General features: G+C 43.9%; 1 protein-coding gene across 1 annotated transcript in view; it reads left to right on the forward strand.

The window, feature by feature from the left end:
- The window catches only part of adamts18 (ADAM metallopeptidase with thrombospondin type 1 motif, 18), a gene marked incomplete at both ends in the record, with an annotated part of 83,630 nt that overhangs the window by 48,402 nt on the left and 15,228 nt on the right, over nucleotides 1-20,000 (forward strand). Inside the window, 5 exons of the mRNA XM_079496332.1 lie at nucleotides 4,238-4,410; nucleotides 6,460-6,590; nucleotides 7,286-7,409; nucleotides 8,799-9,055; nucleotides 19,770-19,890. Coding sequence (XP_079352458.1) covers nucleotides 4,238-4,410; nucleotides 6,460-6,590; nucleotides 7,286-7,409; nucleotides 8,799-9,055; nucleotides 19,770-19,890 — 806 coding nt within the window. The remainder of the gene's footprint in view (nucleotides 1-4,237; nucleotides 4,411-6,459; nucleotides 6,591-7,285; nucleotides 7,410-8,798; nucleotides 9,056-19,769; nucleotides 19,891-20,000) is intronic.

Here is a 20,000-nt window from a genome sequence, read left to right on the forward strand (position 1 = left end):
TGATTTAGAAATATGGCAATCTATTTGTAGAAAAATAATTATCTCTGTCGGGTGGAAACCCCATATTTCCAAAACAGTCAGTAAAAAAGTGTATAAGCTTTCAAAACGCATCGCTTCTTGACACATTTTGAGCTTGCAGATCTGTCACTTTTGATGCTTTTGTGTGACACTGTAGTATGATCAAGTAGGTAGGGCATTCATTTTATGAAAACGATATCTTGTTTTACATTTTTGCCTATAGTGACATGCCCAAAATGAGGATATGCAGGGTTCAAGTAGTTAAGTAAAGAACTGGAATTCAGACCCCCCTATACACGCATGCACGCACGCACGCACGCACGCACGCACGCACGCACGCACGCACGCACGCACACGGCTAGACTCCAGCCCCCCCTCCCCCAATCTCCCTGTGGACCACCTGCCGGATCAAACGCAGTCAACCTAATCCTTCCAAACAAGACCTGGGAGATTAAGGTTCAACGTCTTGACCTGGTTTTGTGGAGTGGGGAGAGATTTTTGTCGTCCAGTTAATTTGAGGAGGGGTTACAGCCCCAGATGATCAGATAGCTCCCTGACCTCTCTCCAGCACGCTCGTAAAGACTCTTTATTGGGGTGAAGCCCTCAGCGCGTGCGTGTGTGTGTGTGTGTGTGTGTGTGTGTGTGTGTGTGTGTGTGTGTGTGTGTGTGTGTGTGTGTGTGTGTGTGTGTGTGTGTGTGTGTGTGTGTGTGTGTGTGTGTGTGTGTGTGTGTGTGTGTCGGCAGAAACCTTGTATCTCCAGTGGTGGAAAAAATACTACCAATACTGAAATATAGAAATACTGAGTACAACGTACAAAGGAATTGCCATCAAAATGTACTTAAAGTAGCCTACCAAAAGTAAAAGTACTCATTATGCAGTAATGAAAATATGAAATATTTCATATTTCATATTTTGAAATGTATAGCCTACAAATCTTTTGAAAATAGCTGATCTACAAGCATTTCATTTGCTACTTAAAAAACATATTCGATTTTCTTTCTTAAAAAAAAGAGAAGAAAATCACTATTCTTCATAGGGCTACAGCATTTTGAAAAATAGACATTGTGAGGACTGTTTTCTTGACCGGTTTGGGGTTAGGTTTGGGATTAAGCAGGTTTAGGGTTTGGGGTTAGTGATTTAGCAATCTGGGAACATATTGGCAAAACAAAGGAAAAACAGCGCCCTCTTTTAGTTGACGTGAGTCAACAATCTATCTCCAGAGACTATAGGCATTTAGAGGTTAGGTTTAGGGGGTTAGAGTGTTCCCTGCCGTGCCACAATGTCACACACCGGAAAATTGCCGATCGACAAACTCACGTGTGGCTATTTCCGGCTACTTTTAATGCTCGTGAAATGTTGATGTTGAAGTATAGCAATACAAACGTGCGTGCGTGCGTGCGTGCGTGCGTGCGTGCGTGCGTGCGTGCGTGCGTGGAGAGGTAGAGAGGAATGGAGAACAGGTGACTGAAGGAAGTGGAACGCTAGACTAGACGGGACACGTTGACCTCTGGCCCTCAAACCTCTGTCGCCGGGCAGATTTACTCGACCCCCGGGACACCCAGGGAGCAGGAGAAACTAGAGCGTTACACAGGGGAGTGCTAGACAAAGGGGGAGAGAGCCATTTAAACAAGATCTCTGTCTTGTTTTGGATTTAGACATGGCGTTATAAGCTGACGACAAATGAAGAGTGATGTCGTGAGAGAACAGAACAGAACACAATAGAGCAGGGGTCTTCAACGTTTTTCAGACAAAGGACCCATTATCTGAGACAAAGATGAAGCAGCGACCCCCGCCAGGCCGCTACATATGATATCAAATTGTGTTGCATGGCTTCGTGGAGTTTAACAACACCATCAGTGTTGTGTGTCATGGTTTTTGTTTTGTTGTATATTAATATCTTGGGTTCATGTTTATGTGTATTGTCAGCCATTTAACCACTTAAACCCAACCCTCAATACTTGACCTTTGAATTTGGAGTTGGTCTGCTCTATTTATTTTCCCTCTACACCAAATCCTTTCGCCGAAAATAGCCGATCTGCAAGCTCATAGATTGGCTACTTTCTGTGAATGGGGATGAATAGGGAATAATCATATTTGTGGCACTCGGTTGGCACAAATATATATTTGTTTATAGGACATAGTTGTTCTGCTCTGTGTTGTGGCACACAGGAAAGGACCCTGTCATAGTGAAGTGACGGAGGGCCTATCTTAAGCAGTCTACCATATGGACCGTCTCTGTCCTAATAGGATGTATAGGACCAATGACACCCCAGGCCCAGGTCATCTGTATCTGTCCTAATAGGATGTATAGGACCAATGACACCCCAGGCCCAGGTCATCTGTCTCTGTCCTAATAGGATGTATAGGACCAATGACACCCCAGGCCCAGGTCATCTGTCTCTGTCCTAATAGGATGTATAGGACCAATGACACCCCAGGCCCAGGTCATCTGTCTCTGTCCTAATAGGATGTATAGGACCAATGACACCCCAGGCCCAGGTCATCTGTCTCTGTCCTAATAGGATGTATAGGACCAATGACACCCCAGGCCCAGGTCATCTGTCTCTGTCCTAATAGGATGTATAGGACCAATGACACCCCAGGCCCAGGTCATCTGTCTCTGTCCTAATAGGATGTATAGGACCAATGACACCCCAGGCCCAGGTCATCTGTCTCTGTCCTAATAGGATGTATAGGACCAATGACACCCCAGGCCCAGGTCATCTGTCTCTGTCCTAATAGGATGTATAGGACCAATGACACCCCAGGCCCAGGTCATCTGTCTCTGTCCTAATAGGATGTATAGGACCAATGACACCCCAGGCCCAGGTCATCTGTCTCTGTCCTAATAGGATGTATAGGACCAATGACACCCCAGGCCCAGGTCATCTGTCTCTGTCCTAATAGGATGTATAGGACCAATGACACCCCAGGCCCAGGTCATCTGTCTCTGTCTTAATAGGATGTATAGGACCAATGACACCCCAGGCCCAGGTCATCTGTCTCTGTCCTAATAGGATGTATAGGACCAATGACACCCCAGGCCCAGGTCATCTGTCTCTGGCAAAGCCTGGCAGGATCTCTGAAGAGAGCAGACTTAACACGTTGACACCTTGAATTGAGCTTTACTAAGAACTACTAACTACTTACTACAACTACACATTTGTCTGCATGGTCTTGGTCATACACATCTGCAATTGTCATATTGTACATATCTAGGTTAAGTGCTAAGGGGTGAGGTTGAGTCTGAAGAGGTGAGTCTTCAGATCGCGGCGGAAAATTTGGAGTGAGTCTGCAGTTCTAAGTGCAACAGGGAGTTTGTGCTAGAGCTCTTCACGGGTCCCCTGATTCCCCAAGAAACGTACGGGTCCAGATCTGTGTTTTACCATAATCACTCAGACAGTAAATGGACTTAGTTATACTTTATACCACTGGAGGTAAGTGATATGCCCATTGTAAGTTATGTTCATTTGCTTCATTCCATTCATGTTCATTTTGGCATGTCTGTGCACATTGCATTACATATGCACATACATTTAGTAACGACACTTGGAATAGGACTGTGAAATGTGTCATCCTAATGTGCAGACTGCTCAACCATCTGCATCGTTCCCAGCTCTCTGCAGGAGAGAAGGATTGATCTGCTGTGCGGTCCGATCCATGTACTGAGTCACATGGATTCAAGTTCTCAGTTGCCACCACTGATTTCAGTCTGTATTTCATGGAATCATGTCTTTGTTCAATCTGAACTGGGAAAAAATGCTTTCTGCTATGATGCTCCAATTTCATGGAGCATCATAGCAAACCGCGCAAAAAATGTATGCCCCAATATCCTATAGACAATTTAATAACATGCTCTTAGATCTCCCTACATCACTATATAACTGTTTTTAACTTACTAGTTTTCTGTTATGGTCTTGTTTAGTTTACCATGTGTTTTATATTTGTATGTGTCTTAATTGTTGATTTCTGTGTGTAATCTTGACAGCATTGCAAAATGCTGTTTTTGAGAACAAATAAAGGTTTCAATCAATCAATCAATCAATCAATCAATCAATCAATCAATCAATCAATCAATCAATGTCATGCACCAAACATAGTCAATCCACAAGCTCACAACACAGTTTGAGCTTGTAGACTAGGAAACGCGGGCCACAAGCCAGTGTTTGGGAAACAAGTGATAAGGGGGACGACTCAATCTCCATCTTCCATCTCCAGGCCGCAGAACAACGGTAGATTCTGCCCCGGCTCCAGCCGTCTCAACCAGCTGTGTAACACCAGACCGTGCCCCACGGAAGCAGTGGACTTCAGGTCGCAGCAGTGTGCCGAGTACAACAGCAAACCCTTCAGGGGCTGGTACTACAAGTGGAAACCCTACACCAAAGTGGATGGTATGTCACAAACTGTACTTCTGTACAACCATCACGTACTTCTCAAACAAAATCATGTACTTGTGTGGTCATTTCAAGATATATATATATATATATATATATATATATATATATATATATATATATATAAAGCACATTTAAAACAACCCTTCACATTAGAGTACAGTTGTCGAGCAATAACAAGTTCAAGTAATCTTCTTAACAAATACTTTTTTCCCCACGGTGCCGCAGACCACCATGGTGGCCTACATTGTGGTCAGTCAGTCAGTCAGTCAGTCAGTCAGTCAGTCAGTCAGTCAGTCAGTCAGTCAGTCAGCTCACTCAGCTCACTCACTCACTCACTCACTCACTCACTCACTCTACAAGGTGGACGGTATCAAGGTCAAGGTAAAATGTATTGTCCACAAGGGAAATTTGTCTTGGGCTTTCACCCCTGCTGTAGCCACACACAAAACATTAATGGAAAACAAAATACATAACAGAGGGAGACACAACATTACACAAGTGCACACATAGTGTGAATAATCTAACCTTTTATTCTAAAAACGCCTTCTAAATCCTGAAATCTGGAAAAACAATTACAACAAAAAGCATACAGTGTAAAGTAACATTGTAATTCAGGGATGCCGTGGATGAAAATGCTATCACATTTGTGTGGTGCTGTGTCATAGTTCCAACGGTTCATTATACCGACATGGTCACGTGGTCCGACTCGCCGCAATATTAACCCTATCCCAAACTGCACGCGAAGCCACGTAGTCGAAGTAATGGGCAGTCCCCATTTGTGTAGCTGTCTTTTTAACAACAAGCAGTTCCATAAAAGGTTTCCACGAACCACCATAACACACAAGCAAAGACATGTGACTAAACGCATCACTGTTTACACGACTCACTTTCACACAGTAAACATTTGAATTGCATATTGTAGTTCAGGACAGGCTTTTTCTTGCCTCAGTTCTGCATCCCAGGCAGCATCAGCTGAACCCAATCTGATTATCATGTGTCTTTATGGTGCCAGCAGTGTTGCCAGATTTTGCAAGAGAAACAAGCGGCCAGGCAAAAAGAGCCCAAAAGAAGCAACTATTTTGCATACATGCTCTCACACGCACGCACGCACGCACGCACGCACGCACGCACGCACGCACGCATGCACGCACGCACGCACGCACGCACACTCCTGAAACATTTTAACTACAGAAATCTTGTCCCTGACACTAAATATGTTCAGATGGGGGTCCGCAGACAAAATCATTCTGGGATGAAAATGTCGAATGATGAAGTGAGAACCACATGGTTTAAACAACATGAAGCAAGCACGAATAAGCAATTTCACGTTAGAAACAAGCAAAAAAAAACAACAACCTTAAAGTCAGACTTGGCAACACTGCAGGGTTTGTGTGGTGCCAGCCTGGGTTTAGTAGCCAGGGGAGCAGAGAGCCAAACAGCTGCAGGAAGACATCACTCTGCTCCTTGTTGGAGGGAGACTTTAGGATAAGCTGTCAGGGTAATGTGTATTTGAGGGGCATGTAGCTACCTGCACGCTCTTACACAGAGGGATACATTAGAAAAGGAAGCCCGCAGGCCAGGATTTTTACCTATTGGGGGGGAGAGAGAGAGAGAGAGAGAGAGAGAGAGAGAGAGGGGGGGGGGGGGGAGAGAGAGAGAGAGGGAGAGAGAGGGAGAGGGAGAGGGAGAGAGAGAGTGTTGGCTGACATCCCAGGGTTATGTTTAGTTTGTTGATGGATGGAAGAAAGGTGAATGTTGAGATCAGCACTTTCTGTGTGCTGCTTTGCTGCTTGTCTCACCGAAGTCACCTTTACTGTCATTCTGTTTAACCAACCTAAGCCACAATATACGATTTGGGCATCTATCTTAATTTGCAAATTTGTGTGTGTGTGTGTGTGTGTGTGTGTGTGTGTGTGTGTGTGTGTGTGTGTGTGTGTGTGTGTGTGTGTGTGTGTGTGTGTGTGTGTGTGTGTGTGTGTGTGTGTGTGTGTGTGTGCGTGCGTGCGTGTGTGTGTGTGTGTGCGCGTGTGTGTGTGTCTCTAGATGAGGACATCTGTAAGCTGTACTGCATTGCAGAGGACTTCGACTTTTTCTTCGCCATGTCTAGTAAGGTTAAAGATGGCACCTCCTGCTCTGAACACAAAGGAGGCGTCTGCATTGAAGGAGTGTGTGAGGTAAGTACGTTGACCACTAAAGTGGTACCTGCTTGTTATTTCCTAAATTGGTCTTTGCATAGGGCATATTTGGTCTTTGCATATTTTAATCATCTGAAATGTTTTATACTGTATTTAGTTTTACTTGACTAAATATCACAAGGCTGGCCGTGATGTATGATTTGGCTTTCAGCTGCCTGCCAAACATAGACGATCTACAAGCTCACAATGTGAGCAACGCGTTGTGAGCTTGTAGATTTTCAGAGAGCGACACCCACTTGCAGCCAAGCATAAAATGACTTGACTACATTGTACTGGATCTTTTCTCCACTAGGCCCTCCCTCATTTCAGAGCTCTGCAGATGAATCTGTAGGCAACTCCGATTACAACTTCTAGAGTTGTTATTAGGAATGAAAACACAGGCGCACCACGGGAATCACTCTGCATGTGTGTCTACTGTATCTATAAATTGTCAATTAAACCATTGTTTATGTTAGTTTATGTTACAGTTATGTAACAGAGTAGTAGAGGTGGAAAACACATTAAGCTCTGTGTCGTTGAATAAACCAACTCTGGGTAGCAGAGGTGTTTACTGTGTGTGTGTGTGTGTGTGTGTGTGTGTGTGTGTGTGTGTGTGTGTGTGTGTGTGTGTGTGTGTGTGTGTGTGTGTGTGTGTGTGTGTGTGTGTGTGTGTGTGCGACTGTGCGTGTGTGCAGGCAGTAGGCTGTGATCAGATGCTGGGATCCAAGGCCACCCTGGATGCGTGTGGCGTCTGTAAAGGAAACAACTCGACCTGCAAGTTCTACAAAGGCCAGTACACACTGCAGCACCGAGCCAACGGTAGGGTGTGTGTGTGTGTGTGTGTGTGTGTGTGTGTGTGTGCACGCGTGCGTGCGTGAGAATATACTGGATTTGTATAGTGTTACCATAATGGTTTCATTCCTTGTGATGTCTTTGGCAGTGGTGGAAAATGTATTAGTACTCACACTATCAATACTGCAAAATATAATTACTCTGTTACAAGTCCGAAATTCCGTAAAAAGTTACGAAATAAAAGTACAAAAGTATTGGCATCAAAAATGACCAAAAGTACAAAGTAATCAACATGCAAAATGCCCCGTTTCAAAAATTTCATTTCATGTGCCATGTATAAAAATATTTTGAAAATGGCAGATCTACAAGCTCACATTATGACGCATTGTGAGCTTGTAGATCGGTGTATACAAGTGTATAATGTATGTTTTGTATTAATCTACAAAATCTACAAAGTAACTAGTAACTAATTAAAGGTTTAAAATAAATGTAGTGGAGTAAAAGTACAATATTTGCACTTTTACACACTTCTACACTGCCTGCAGAGTAGAAGTAAAGGTATTGGAAACACAAGTAAAGTAATACCTCATATGACTCAAGTACAGGAGTTAATTACATGTACTTAGTTACTTTACACAACTGGGTTTCAGTTCTTGTGAGCTGTGATGTCTTTGTTAGCATATCCCCAATACACCTGATGTTGTTTTTGTTGATGCCAGTCACAACTCACAAGGAGGTCCTGCTTCTAGAAGTATAGGCTGAGTTTTTCATTTGACCAGGCTTTCCAAGATAAATATGCAAAGTACAAACGTCTTACAAAATATAACACCCTTTGGGTACAGAATGATGCAGACTGAACTCATATTTTGAAGCCTGGGCCATGTACATAAACTTACCATGAGTTGACCTGAACATTGCCGGCATGACAAAGAACAAAGCCAAACAACCCCCTGCTCTGTATCAACCAATCAGCCGTCAGCTTGGCTGTTTGGAGGAGAAGGTGCTGTTATGGATGGTTTAGACAGAATAGTGGTTATAGGTGTCAGGGTTAGAGTTATACCGGAATTAAGAATTAGTTATACCTGAATTCCACTTAGTTTTTTTTCTGAATGCTGGATTTTCAGGATGCTATTTTCAATGGCATCCTGAAATGATTTCACGTCCTCACAATTCTAGTAATACAAACGTGTGCGTCTGTGTGTGTGTGTGTGTGTGTGTGTGTGTGTGTGTGTGTGTGTGTGTGTGTGTGTGTGTGTGTGTGTGTGTGCGAGTGAGTGCGTGTGCGTCTGTGTGTGTGTGTGTGTGTGTGTGTGTGTGTGTGTGTGTGTGTGTGCGTCTGTGTGTGTGCGTCTGTGTGTGTGTGTGTGTGTGTGTGTGTGTGTGTGTGTGTGCGTCTGTGTGTGTATGTGCGTTCAGAGTACTACTCCATGGTGACGGTGCCGGCCGGGGCGCGCAGCATCCTGGTTCGGGAGCTGGAGGTGTCCAGCAGCTACCTGGCAGTGCGCGGCGGCAGCGCCACCGTGCAGGGGAAGTACCACCTGACCGGCGACTGGACGGTGGACTGGCCCGGACGCTTCCACTTCGCCGGCACCACCTTCCACTACCAGCGCTCCTCCAGCCGGCCCGAGAGCCTGAGTGCCGCCGGACCCACTAATGAGAGCCTGGTGTTTGAAGTAAGAGACGCTTTGATGTCCGCTGCTAAACTGGAATTGACAGTGACAGCACCCTGGCAGCTGTAGCGCCGACGTTCAGAGGGAGAAAAAAATAAAAAATAAAAAAAACATTGAATGGGCAGGAGAGGAGGGTGGTGTTGCCAAGTCTGCTTATTATAAGAGACTTACTTGTCCTGTAGAGTTGCTTGTAAATATTGGACGTTGCGGGATGTGTGTGGGGCTGGGGGGCTTGTTTCTGGTAAAGTGTGGTTGCTTATTTGGGCTTTGGACTTTTGAAATATTTTCACATGGGGGTCGGTAGCAATACGCATACGGTAGCCTATTAATGACACTGGGGAGGAGAGAGAGAGAGAGAGAGAGAGAGAGAGAGAGAGAGAGACGGGGTACGTAAAGGGTCTCTGAAGGAGGAGGAAGAGGATAAGAGGAGGAGAGGGGCTTCACTGTAGAGCTTCTGTTGTCATTTAATTGTGTACGGCGGCCAATAGCATACGGGCCTTGTATTCATCTCATTGAACAAGCGGCTTGGAGAGTTCAAACGGCCCGCTGTGTGCTTTGAACTTCCAGACGGTCTCTCTCTCTCTCTCTCTCTCTCTCTCTTCATGTGTGTGTGTGTGTGTGTGTGTGTGTGTGTGTGTGTGTGTGTGTGTGTGTGTGTGTGTGTGTGTCTCTCGCGCACGCACGCGTGCGAGAGAGAGAGAGAGAGAGAGAGAGAGAGAGAGAGAGAAAAGAAACAGGAATTCTGTACATAATTGGGATTTATATGAAACCAGGCCAACAGCTTAAAACTGACGGCACGACAAAGTGGCTAAGAGAGAGGAGGGGTGGAGAGAACGAGAGAGAGAGAGAGAGAGAGAGAGAGAGAGAGAGAGAGAGAGAGAGAGAGAGAGAGAGAGAGAGAGGGATGGAGGGAGGGAGGGAGGGAGGGAGGGAGAGAGAGATGGGAGGGAGACAGAGAGAGAGAGACCGAGAGAAAGAAGGAAAAAGAAAAGGAACATGAATTCTGTACAAGAAGAGAGAGGCGGTAGTTGAAAGGAAAAAAGACATTGGTCAATTAGTGTAAAAGGGCCATTGTGCTGCCATTCAGGACAGAGTGTAGAGGAGAACACAGCCTGAACAGTGGTTCTCAGATCACCCCTGTAAATCAGAAACCTCCATCTCCATATTTTCACGTTTTGTGTTTATTTTAATTTGTAAATTAACACCCTACTCTTACTCTAATTTGACCATATTTGACCATACTACAGCGTCACGCTAAAGTATCCAAACAAAGTACTGCTACTTTTGCTTTTTTATTATTTAATTTGAATCTTAAAAAGTAACAGTTTTGAACATAATGAGCTTTCTACTCGACAAAGACAAAATACCATGTTTCATCCACGGCACCCCAGAAGTTAGTTAGTTATGTAAATGCATATTTCCCCCTAAGATATAGCATGTCACAAGGAAACCTTGAGAGAATGTCTCCATTTGGACAGATTGAAAATAACTTTATACTTGGCATTTAACCACTTGAACCCACTTGCACACACGTGCAATTTGTCCTCTGCATTCTAGCCAACCGGCCAACCTATAACTACTAGGTACAGAGAGCATGCAGCCATTAGTGTAGAAGCAGTGGTTTTCAAACCTTTCAGGTCAAGACCCAAAAGAGAGATAATAGACCCGGGACCCAAACTAGTGAAAATAGCAGAATAGGTATAGAAGTTAATGATAATGATATTTATTTATATAGCCGTCAGAGAGTTCCGGAGGCATACTAAAAAGTGACAGGCCAATGCAGTGATTTTCAGGTTGCGTTTCTCTGCAGAGTCGGCTGTGTGGAGCAGTGAACTAGAAAAAGTGCCCTTCTGGGCACAGGTCTCCACCAGGAGGATAGGAGTGTGTGTGATGTTTGGCAAAATGTTTAGGAGTAATATAAACATGTTTTTTTGTTTGTTTGTTTTTTGCAACAATTTTCTTCATTTTGTTGAGGAAATGCAGAGCCAGATCACTCATAGAATCTCTGAGGATAGAATTGTGGATGAGCAGGACATGTGCAGCATTTTGAACGAAACGGGCCACTCCTGAAAACTTTAGAAGGCAATGTTAGCCAATCAGTGTAGAATCTGATAAATCCAACAGACTCGTCTTGATCACATGACTACAGAGATCATGTGTACCGATTTGCGTGAGATTTGGATGAAATCTGTGCGACTAACATAAGCAATGTGTTTAGCAGAAATCGGCCTCATGGTGGCGCTATAACCGGCAGATGTGGAGGGATGCAGAGACAATGTTTTTCCATGGCCTCTAGGGAGTGCGCATACATAAGTTGTATACAGATTGATTTTGTTATAGCTAAACACAGGAATTGGCCTGTTATAGCGCCACCATGAGGCTGATTCGGAAAATAATGAGTGGCATGTCGTCCTCGGCCTAGTGGAAATGTGCGTGTACAATTTCACGGAAATTGCACACTGTGTTTGTGATTTGTGGCATTTTGTTCGAAACGGACCAATCATGTGAGCTTTGGAAGCCAATATTAGCCAATCAGGATGGAACATGGGAAATTGTGCAGATCTGTGTTGATCACATGACTATGGAGATAGTGTATACCGAATTGTGTGATGTATGGATAAAATGTGTACGAGTAATCTACAGAAATGTGTTTTGCCTAAATCGGCCTCATGGTGGCGCTATAACGGGCCGTTGAGGAATATTTGGGGCAGAGGTTCATCGTTGGCATCCATGGAGTGTGTGTGCAAAGTTTGGCATGGATCGGGCCAACGGTACCGGAGATTAGCTGATAACGGACGGACGGAAGGACGGACGGACGGAAGGAAGGACACACGGACGGACGGAGTGCAAAACATACTCTCTCCCCATGCCTTCGGCCTGGTGGAGACAATTAGCATGTAGCTCAGAGAGTGAGACGTTCGCATCGGGGGGAGGACAGGATTTACGAGGTGGCGATCACCTCGGCACATTTATAATGCGCAGCGGTGGTGGTGTGTCTGTCAGGCCCCACAGCTCCGAGGTGAGAGCGAGTCTCCGCCTGTTCTCAAAGACTGGAACATGAGACACGTATCCTCTTGACCAGCGTTGCCATGTTCACTTTTTAGAAGCTATTGCTGTTTTATTGGGCTTGTTTTCTGAAGTGTAGTTGCTTATGTGGGCTTGCGGTCTAATGTTGTGTAAATGAGTGTTTCTCAAACTTCTTTTCATGTGAAGGACCCACACATTAATATGTTTGTCAGTGTCAGTGAAAGTGGTTCTCAAACATTTTTAAATGGCTAGTTGCTTAATTTTCTCTCGACGAATCTGGCAACACCAGTCCCTCAGTGAGTGTGTGCGTTTAAGTGAGTGGTGGGACGTTCACCTCCATAGCGTTGTCAGCAAAGGCATTTCTTTTCACTTGACCTGTGAACCCTGAGCTGTCGAAACAGAAGTGGAAACCAGGTGAAGTTTAGACGGTTATTGTGTTTCTTTTTTTTCAAGGTGAAGTGATAGCCGTGTAAAAGCACCCCTCAGGCTACAGTTGAACTGAACCTGTGCAGGTTCAAGAATCTTTCACCACAGGTCCCCCGTGTTGCTTCCCCTTCTTTGGCAATTTTTTACGACTTTTCGTCAACCTAAGAGTTGTGTTAGCATGCAGTTTTTTTTTAGGACAATTTGAAACAGCTTTTGTTGTTGTTCCTCCTACGAAATGAATGCCAGCAGAGGGCTAGCCGCAGGGAAAGCTCATCAAACAGGACATGGTGCTACAGCTGTATTGTTAGAGGCAGCCGGTCATGGCTGTCACTCACCGGGCTCTGGACGCAGTCTCTCAGAGCGCTACAAGGTTTCTGCTCATCAGTGATGATATACATAACTATAATATAACTAATAATGTGTGTTTAGTACAGCGACCAGCCAGATGACATAATAGCATAATGCGGTCTGATCAGCATATTTTGGCTTCTCGGATTTGTCAGTCGGCTCTAAAGAGCTTCAACTTGTATGAACCTGTCTGTTTGTCCGTCCGTCCGTCCGTCTAGCAGTAGCATAGCCTCGGAAACCGTTTTATATCCAGGAAGAAAGAAAAAAGCAGTAGCATGGTGCTGATCTGCAGATGACACAACCGGAATCTCTCTAAGTATGTCTTGTAATTACAAAGTGCGTGCGTGCGTGCGTGCGTGCGTGTGCGCGCTTGTGTACGTGTGTGTGTGTGTGTGTGTGTGTGTGTGTGTGTGTGTGTGTGTGTGTGTGTGTGTGTGTGTGTGTGTGTGTGGATGTGTGTGTGTGAGAGAGAGAGAGAGAGAGAGAGAGAGAGAGAGAGAGAGAGAGAGAGAGAGAGAGAGAGATTAAAAGATTAAGAATTCCACAGTTAAACTCTATGGATGTGAGAAGCTATAAGGTCAGGGCATAAAGGGAGACTTAAACATTCCCCTGAAAATGAATAGATCCGAACAGCCAAAAACAGACGGGGAGAGAAATGTATTTTAATTAATGGAGTTTTAAGAGTGTGTGAGTGTAGTGTGTATGTGTATGTGTACGTGTGTGTTTGTGTGTGTGTGTGTGTGTGTGTGTGTGTGTGTGTGTGTGTGTGTGTGTGTGTGTGTGTGTTTGTGTTGGTTTGCACCACTTTTCCATGCTGTCTAGTTCTGCTGAATTGTCTGTCAGAGAAGGAACCTGTGTTTGATTGAATGTTAACACATTTGGTAGCACCAATGTGTTCACAGGTATACTCGTCCTATAAATTAATTTCGCAGGGCGCTCATGACGAGTAGGCTCGTCTTAAGGTGTTTGATATCGCTATAAGAAAGCCTTGCTGCGTTTCATTTTTAGAATCACTCCGGTGCCTAGACACGGCTGCTAGGCCCCCGCCCGCACTGTTTCTGTTGCTCCATAGCCTTTAGCTTCTGTTTGAGCCGTGGCCTTTGCACGCTCCTTTCTCTGAAACTACACCGCTGTCCGTGGTTTTGAACAGATCGGTGATGTTCAGAGGTCATTTCTGATGAAATGACCTCTGAACATCACCGATCTGTTCACCGTATAGGTGATTGCGATGGGAACATTGACATTGTTAGATTATTCACACTATGTGTGCACTTGTGTGATGTTGTGTCTCCCTCTGTTATGTATTTTGTTTGTCATTGATGTTTTGTGTGTGGCTGCAGCAGGGGTGAAAGCCAGACAAATTTCCCTTGTGGACAATAAAGTTTACTAGTGTTGTAGATTTTTGGTGTGTGATACAACACGCAACCATAGTGTGATACAACACGCAACCATATATAAATATAGCATATATAAATCGGGCATTACTCAGCGTGAAATACTCTGTGGTGTGAGAGTGTTAAGCTGTGTCCAATTAGGCATTCACATCTGCTCAGTGGTGCAAAACTCACATTTTGTAGTAAAAGTATCAATACTTCTATGTAGAAATACTCTGTTACAAGTACAAGTACTGTATTCAAAATGTATTTGAGTAAAAGTGCAAAAGTATGGTATCAAAATAGACGATCTACACAAGATCACAATGTGATCACAATGGCAACGCATAATCATAATCTAGTGATAAGTAACTATTTAATAAAGTATCAAAATAATTATATTTATAGTACTGTATATATTTATTTTATGGAAATTAGAAGTACTCCAGTACTCCAGTAAAAAATACCTCAGAATTGTACTTAAGTACAGTACTTGAGTAAATGTACTTAGTTACTTTCCACCACTGGATGCATGGAGTGAAGGAGGGAAAGACCTGGTGAACTAGTGAATGGATTGATTGAAGTATTTATTAACAGTATGCAAAATAGGTACATTTCAAGCACAACCCAATACAAAACTGTTAACTGTGGACGACACCATAAAGCATTACACTTGTTTACAATAGGGTCCACAAGGGAGGGTGGGATGGTCAGCTCTATGGAAATAAGAAGGGATTACTCCCCTGGATTGAAATTCTTGTAGTGGGATCATAGGTCAAATACATGATGGGCGACGCAGATGGATATCCATGTCCGCCATATTGTAATTAACAGAGTCCCACTCCCAGCCCATACTGGAGTTTCTGCTGGGCTGATGCTGATACAAAGCTTAGGGAGTTTAAAAAAAGAAGAAAATCCTTGCATTGATTTATTGGCTGCCGTTTCATTGATGCATTTCTTGAAACGCTTAACCTCACTCTCTCTCTCTCTCTCTCTCTCTCTCTCTCTCTCTCTCTCTCTCTCTCTCTCTCTCTCTCTCTCTCTCTCTCTCTATCTCTCTCTCTGTCTCTCTCTCTCTCTCTCCACACAATTTAAGGCAATTGGCCAATACAATATTTCACTTCTCGTTGTGTTCGTACAGAATGCAAAAAAACTGTAATTGGAGTTGTCATGTGTGGATGCAATTCTCATTATTCCTTTGACATTCCAGTTAAAACGGATTTGACAGTTGTTGCTTGTCTTTGTACATTTCCCATTCATACACAGCCAGTTGTGTGAGTACAACTTCCTTTCACACAATTGTAGAGTAACGGAGAACACATGCTGTAAATTCCGTCCCACAGGTGCAAGTTGTGAACACAATATAGCCCACTTACAAGTTACAAACATACAGTATCGTTGCTGTTGGACAGAAACCTCTCATCTATATATGCCTATATATCTATATATCTATAGGCTATATCTATCTATATCATTATATATCTAATATATACAGGATCTCTCTCTCTCTCTCTCTCTCTCTCTCTCTCTCTCTCTTTCTCTGTGTGTGTCTCTCTCTCTCTCTCTCTCTCTCTCTCTCTCTCGCTCTCTCTCTCTCTCTCTCTCTCTCTCTCTCTCTCTCCTCTCTCTCTCTCTCTCTCTCTGTGTCTCTCTCTGTGTGTGTCTCTCTCTCTCTCTCTCTCTCTTTCTCTGTGTGTCTCTCTCTCTCTCTCTCTCTCTTTCTCTGTGTGTCTCTCTCTCTCTCTCTCTCTCTCTCTCTCTCTCTCTCTCTCTCCTCTCTCTCTCTCTCTCTCTCTCTCTCTCTCTCTCTCTCTCTCTCTTTCTCTGTGTGTCTCTCTCTCTCTCTCTCTCTCTGATTGAGTCTCCATTGAGTCCAAGTCGAGTCTCAAGTCCACACCTCAGGAGGTAACCGGAACGCTCGTCTCAAAACACGCTTCTTCCCATTTGTTTCCATGGGCCGCTCGCTCCCAGTGATTCTTGTATTGTTGTATTGTTTTACTGAGGCTATGGTTAGGAATAAGTTCAGGGTTAGGCATAGTTTTACTGAGGTCAAGTTTACGAATAAAGTTACTTTATTAGGTACCCTTATAATGAGGTTATGTTTAGGAATAAGGTTAGGTTGAGGCATAGTTTTACTGAGGTTACGTTTAGGAATAAGGTTAGGTTTAGGCATTGTTTTATCGAGGTTACGTTTAGGTATACCTGGTGGTGACTCTTCCGAGGTCGTGAGTGATTGAGGAAAAATGTTTCATCATTTCATCCGGAGCACAGTGCTCCTTCATGTTTTCGGCCCACCGTGTTCACGTACAGTATGGCCTAAATGCATCCCAGAATGCACTCTGTTCCCATCCAGAAGAAGGGGTGATATTGCCTCATGCCCTGGTGAGCAACTCAATGCAAGTGGATGGGAGGAGAAATCCGGTGAAGTCTCTATACTCTAAGGTGAAAACCAGTGCACCTTGTGGTGCCATAGTGCACTATTATAGGCCTCATGGGACCTATCACGGATCGCACATATTTTACTTTCAACAATTTTCTTTCAGTGGCACCAAGGTCTGAACCTTTCAGTTTTGTTCAAACAACATTATAGTATTTCAACCATTTAAATGTGATTGTACTGTATGTCGTTAGTTTAATGCTTTGATTCATGATGTACAGTCAGGTCATTTCTACTGGTTCATGGCATTCTGTTTCTATTGATTATTTAATATAGATTAGATAATCTAGGTTCATTATTGCTTGTTATATACTGTAGGCAAATATTTTGTTTTGTAGACTGAAGTTATTCGTTTACCTGCAATGTCTGAAATACATGTACTGTATATGTATCGATGAAAGTGTATTTGTCTGGTAGAATAAATTGCTGGTCAGAGTTAAGTAATTTAGTTCCTCTATTAAAAGGACATAAAAAACCTGCGTGACGTCGGCGTACATGTTTGCAGCCATTGGCTGAAGTTCCGGTTTGTTACTCGGGGAGCGGATGTACGTGCATTGGTGAGAATCTGCTTGTTTGGAGAAGCCTAAAGTATTGGTTTGGTGGACGGTGGAGGTTGGCTGGTTGGCAGGGGTTTAGCTAGTCGGGATGGCAAAGGAAGTGCGGTTTAGTGCTAAGTACCTCTCTTGTTTAGGCAATTTGGTGAGCACCGTCATTTTTCCCTTGAAATCTTTTTTTTATCCTAGACTGACCAAGGTTTAGATGAGATGATGTGGAACCTTTATGAGTCACAGTGTCTACTAGAAAACGTGACACTGGGCTTTGGTTTGTGGCTAACGGATGATGCACCAAGATTGAACCAATATCCACAAGATTGAATGTTTTACTGTAAATATACTTTTACTGCTCCTAGTATTGATGAACTCTTGTATATTGTGTGTCTTGATGAATTGAATACACAGGACCACAATGGAAACAAGCCCTCAGGGCTTTTTGTGAAATCCTTTTAGCATTATTGTATAACTGTAGCTCTGTGCCTTTTGGAAACTTTTAACAGATTAATCGCCCAGGACGAAGTTCTTTGTCCTTTCTATTAGTAACGCCCGACGCTCAGGACGAAGTATTGTCCTAAAGACGAAGTTTATTGATACGAGAACAGATCGCCTGGCTGTATAGCCCAGGCGCGCCTGCTGGGCTCTCCTCGGTGACGCGCAAGACTGAGACGTCATCAAAAAACTCCCTCCTCTGTTTAGCTGATGAAAACGAAAATCTTAAAACGTTCATAAATCGCGATCTAAATCATCCCGTCTTTTTCTGAAAAAAGATCCTGTGTTAGACGGCGCTCCGCGGTCCAGTCGCTAGTCTCGATAGATTTATTCTTGTCTCCCGTTGTTGTCAATCGATTCTAAAGTGCTGTGGCTATTGTTAGCTGCTACACAACATCATGAACTTCCGGCCGGTCCGTCCGGAAAAGGCGTCCGTGTTTATAAATCGACTGGGCGCATGAATGTAATGGATTAAATAGTTCCGGGCAATTAAAGTGTTAATAAAGTATTCAATCAATCAATCAATCAATCAATCAATCAAAGACATATTAGTATGGATGCGTTGGGGACGGGGCGTCTTGTAGCAACTCATAATGTAATAACTGCTCATAATGTAATAAGGGCTCATAATGTAATCATTTCAATGTAATCAAAACTCATAATGTAATAATCAGCTCAGAGTTGCTACAGCGTCATTTGCTTTGACCAGCTCTCCACCAAGTTCACTTTGTGCTGACTTTGAAATGACATCATTTTAGATTAGAGCTGTCCTCTCACACACAAGTATTATGAATCGGTCAGTGTCGAGTGTCGACCAATTCTGTTGTTTAGTAGTTTTTCATGTATTTGGGTGTGTGAAATGAATGTGTGCGTGAAATGAATCTGCACATTAAATGGCTCAAAATCCATTCCTCTCTTGGAAGTGAATGCTACTTTAATGACAGACCTTCAGGTGCATGTCTGCATTCAGGATGACTCATTGAACCTGAACCTGAACGTCCAAATAAATCTCCCTTCAGCGACAAACGGTTTCGGGTCATCAGCACAAGTTTCGGTTCCCCTTATTATGGGTCTATGTGGTTCCATTTGTGCATTCTCAGTTAAATGAAAGCTAGCGATTTTACTTTGTTGTACCTTTTTGTTGTCCTCTTCTGTCTAAACTTACGAGCATGCATGCACAAAGAATAAATCCAGTACAGAGTCCATGCTTTGGTTTGATTTAAAGACGTATTGAAATGAACACTGTGCATTTCCGTGGTCATCATATTGGCATACCTAATTATAGATGCCAAAACAATGGGAAAAGTTCAATTCTTGTGTATTTTCCATAAAAAGCCACTTTTAATCCCTTGCTTTGAACAAAAATGTGCTGTGTGATGACAAAACGCCGTCCGAAAGAAACTTGATTTCATTCACCTGTTTGATTCCCATTGCTGCACGTTAACCAAACACATCTGATTTTGATTACAGAACTACTCCATGTTTAATCTCATTCAAGATGACATCCAGACAGTGTATTACTCATTGTAAATTTAATCAGTATGCTAAAATATGTATCTGAAAACATTATAGGTTAGAAATAAGCCACGTAGTAGCAAGCATGCTTTGCTGGCCATCTGTCTCTCATTGTAAACAAACAGACTCCACGTGCCACCAAGGCCCCAGTGAGGCTCGTTGAAGCACTCAGCCCTAGTGGTAAGAGGAGGGACTGCAGGCGGACCCGTGGAGTTATGACGAGGAAACCCCGTGCAGCTGGGCTTTAGCGTTGAGCGCGTTTGCACTTCCGCATATCGAAAAATCGCCACTGAGCAACTTCCACTGAAACGAATACAGTCTCTATCCTTTTAATACTCTTTGCGTGCCACGGATGTGGCAGAGCTATGTCCCATAGTCTGAAGGGCTGCAACGCTCTGATTGGTTCAGAAACACACAGGCTTCCGTTTCCCACGGATGTATTGAGAGGACAATAGTTGGTTCAGGGCCCACCGCTATCAGCTGTAAATATACTGCCCTGATTAATAAAGCAAATTTGAATCTATAAATGTAATGTTCTCCCTGCACAGATCCTGCTGCAGGGGAAGAACCCCGGAGTGGAGTGGGAGTACACTCTGCCTCGCACCCACAGGAAGCATGACCACGCCTGGGCCACGGTCCGCTCCGAATGCTCCGCCTCGTGTGCTGGAGGTCAGTGTGCGACTGACTGTGTGTGTGTGTGTGTGTGTGTGTGTGCGCGTGCACGCGTGCACGCGTGCGTGCGTGCGTGCGTGCGTGCGTGCGTGCGTGCGTGCGTGCGT

Source organism: Electrona antarctica (assembly GCF_951216825.1).
Source record: "Electrona antarctica genome assembly, chromosome: 3".
NCBI classification, from domain to species: Eukaryota; Metazoa; Chordata; class Actinopteri; order Myctophiformes; family Myctophidae; genus Electrona; species Electrona antarctica.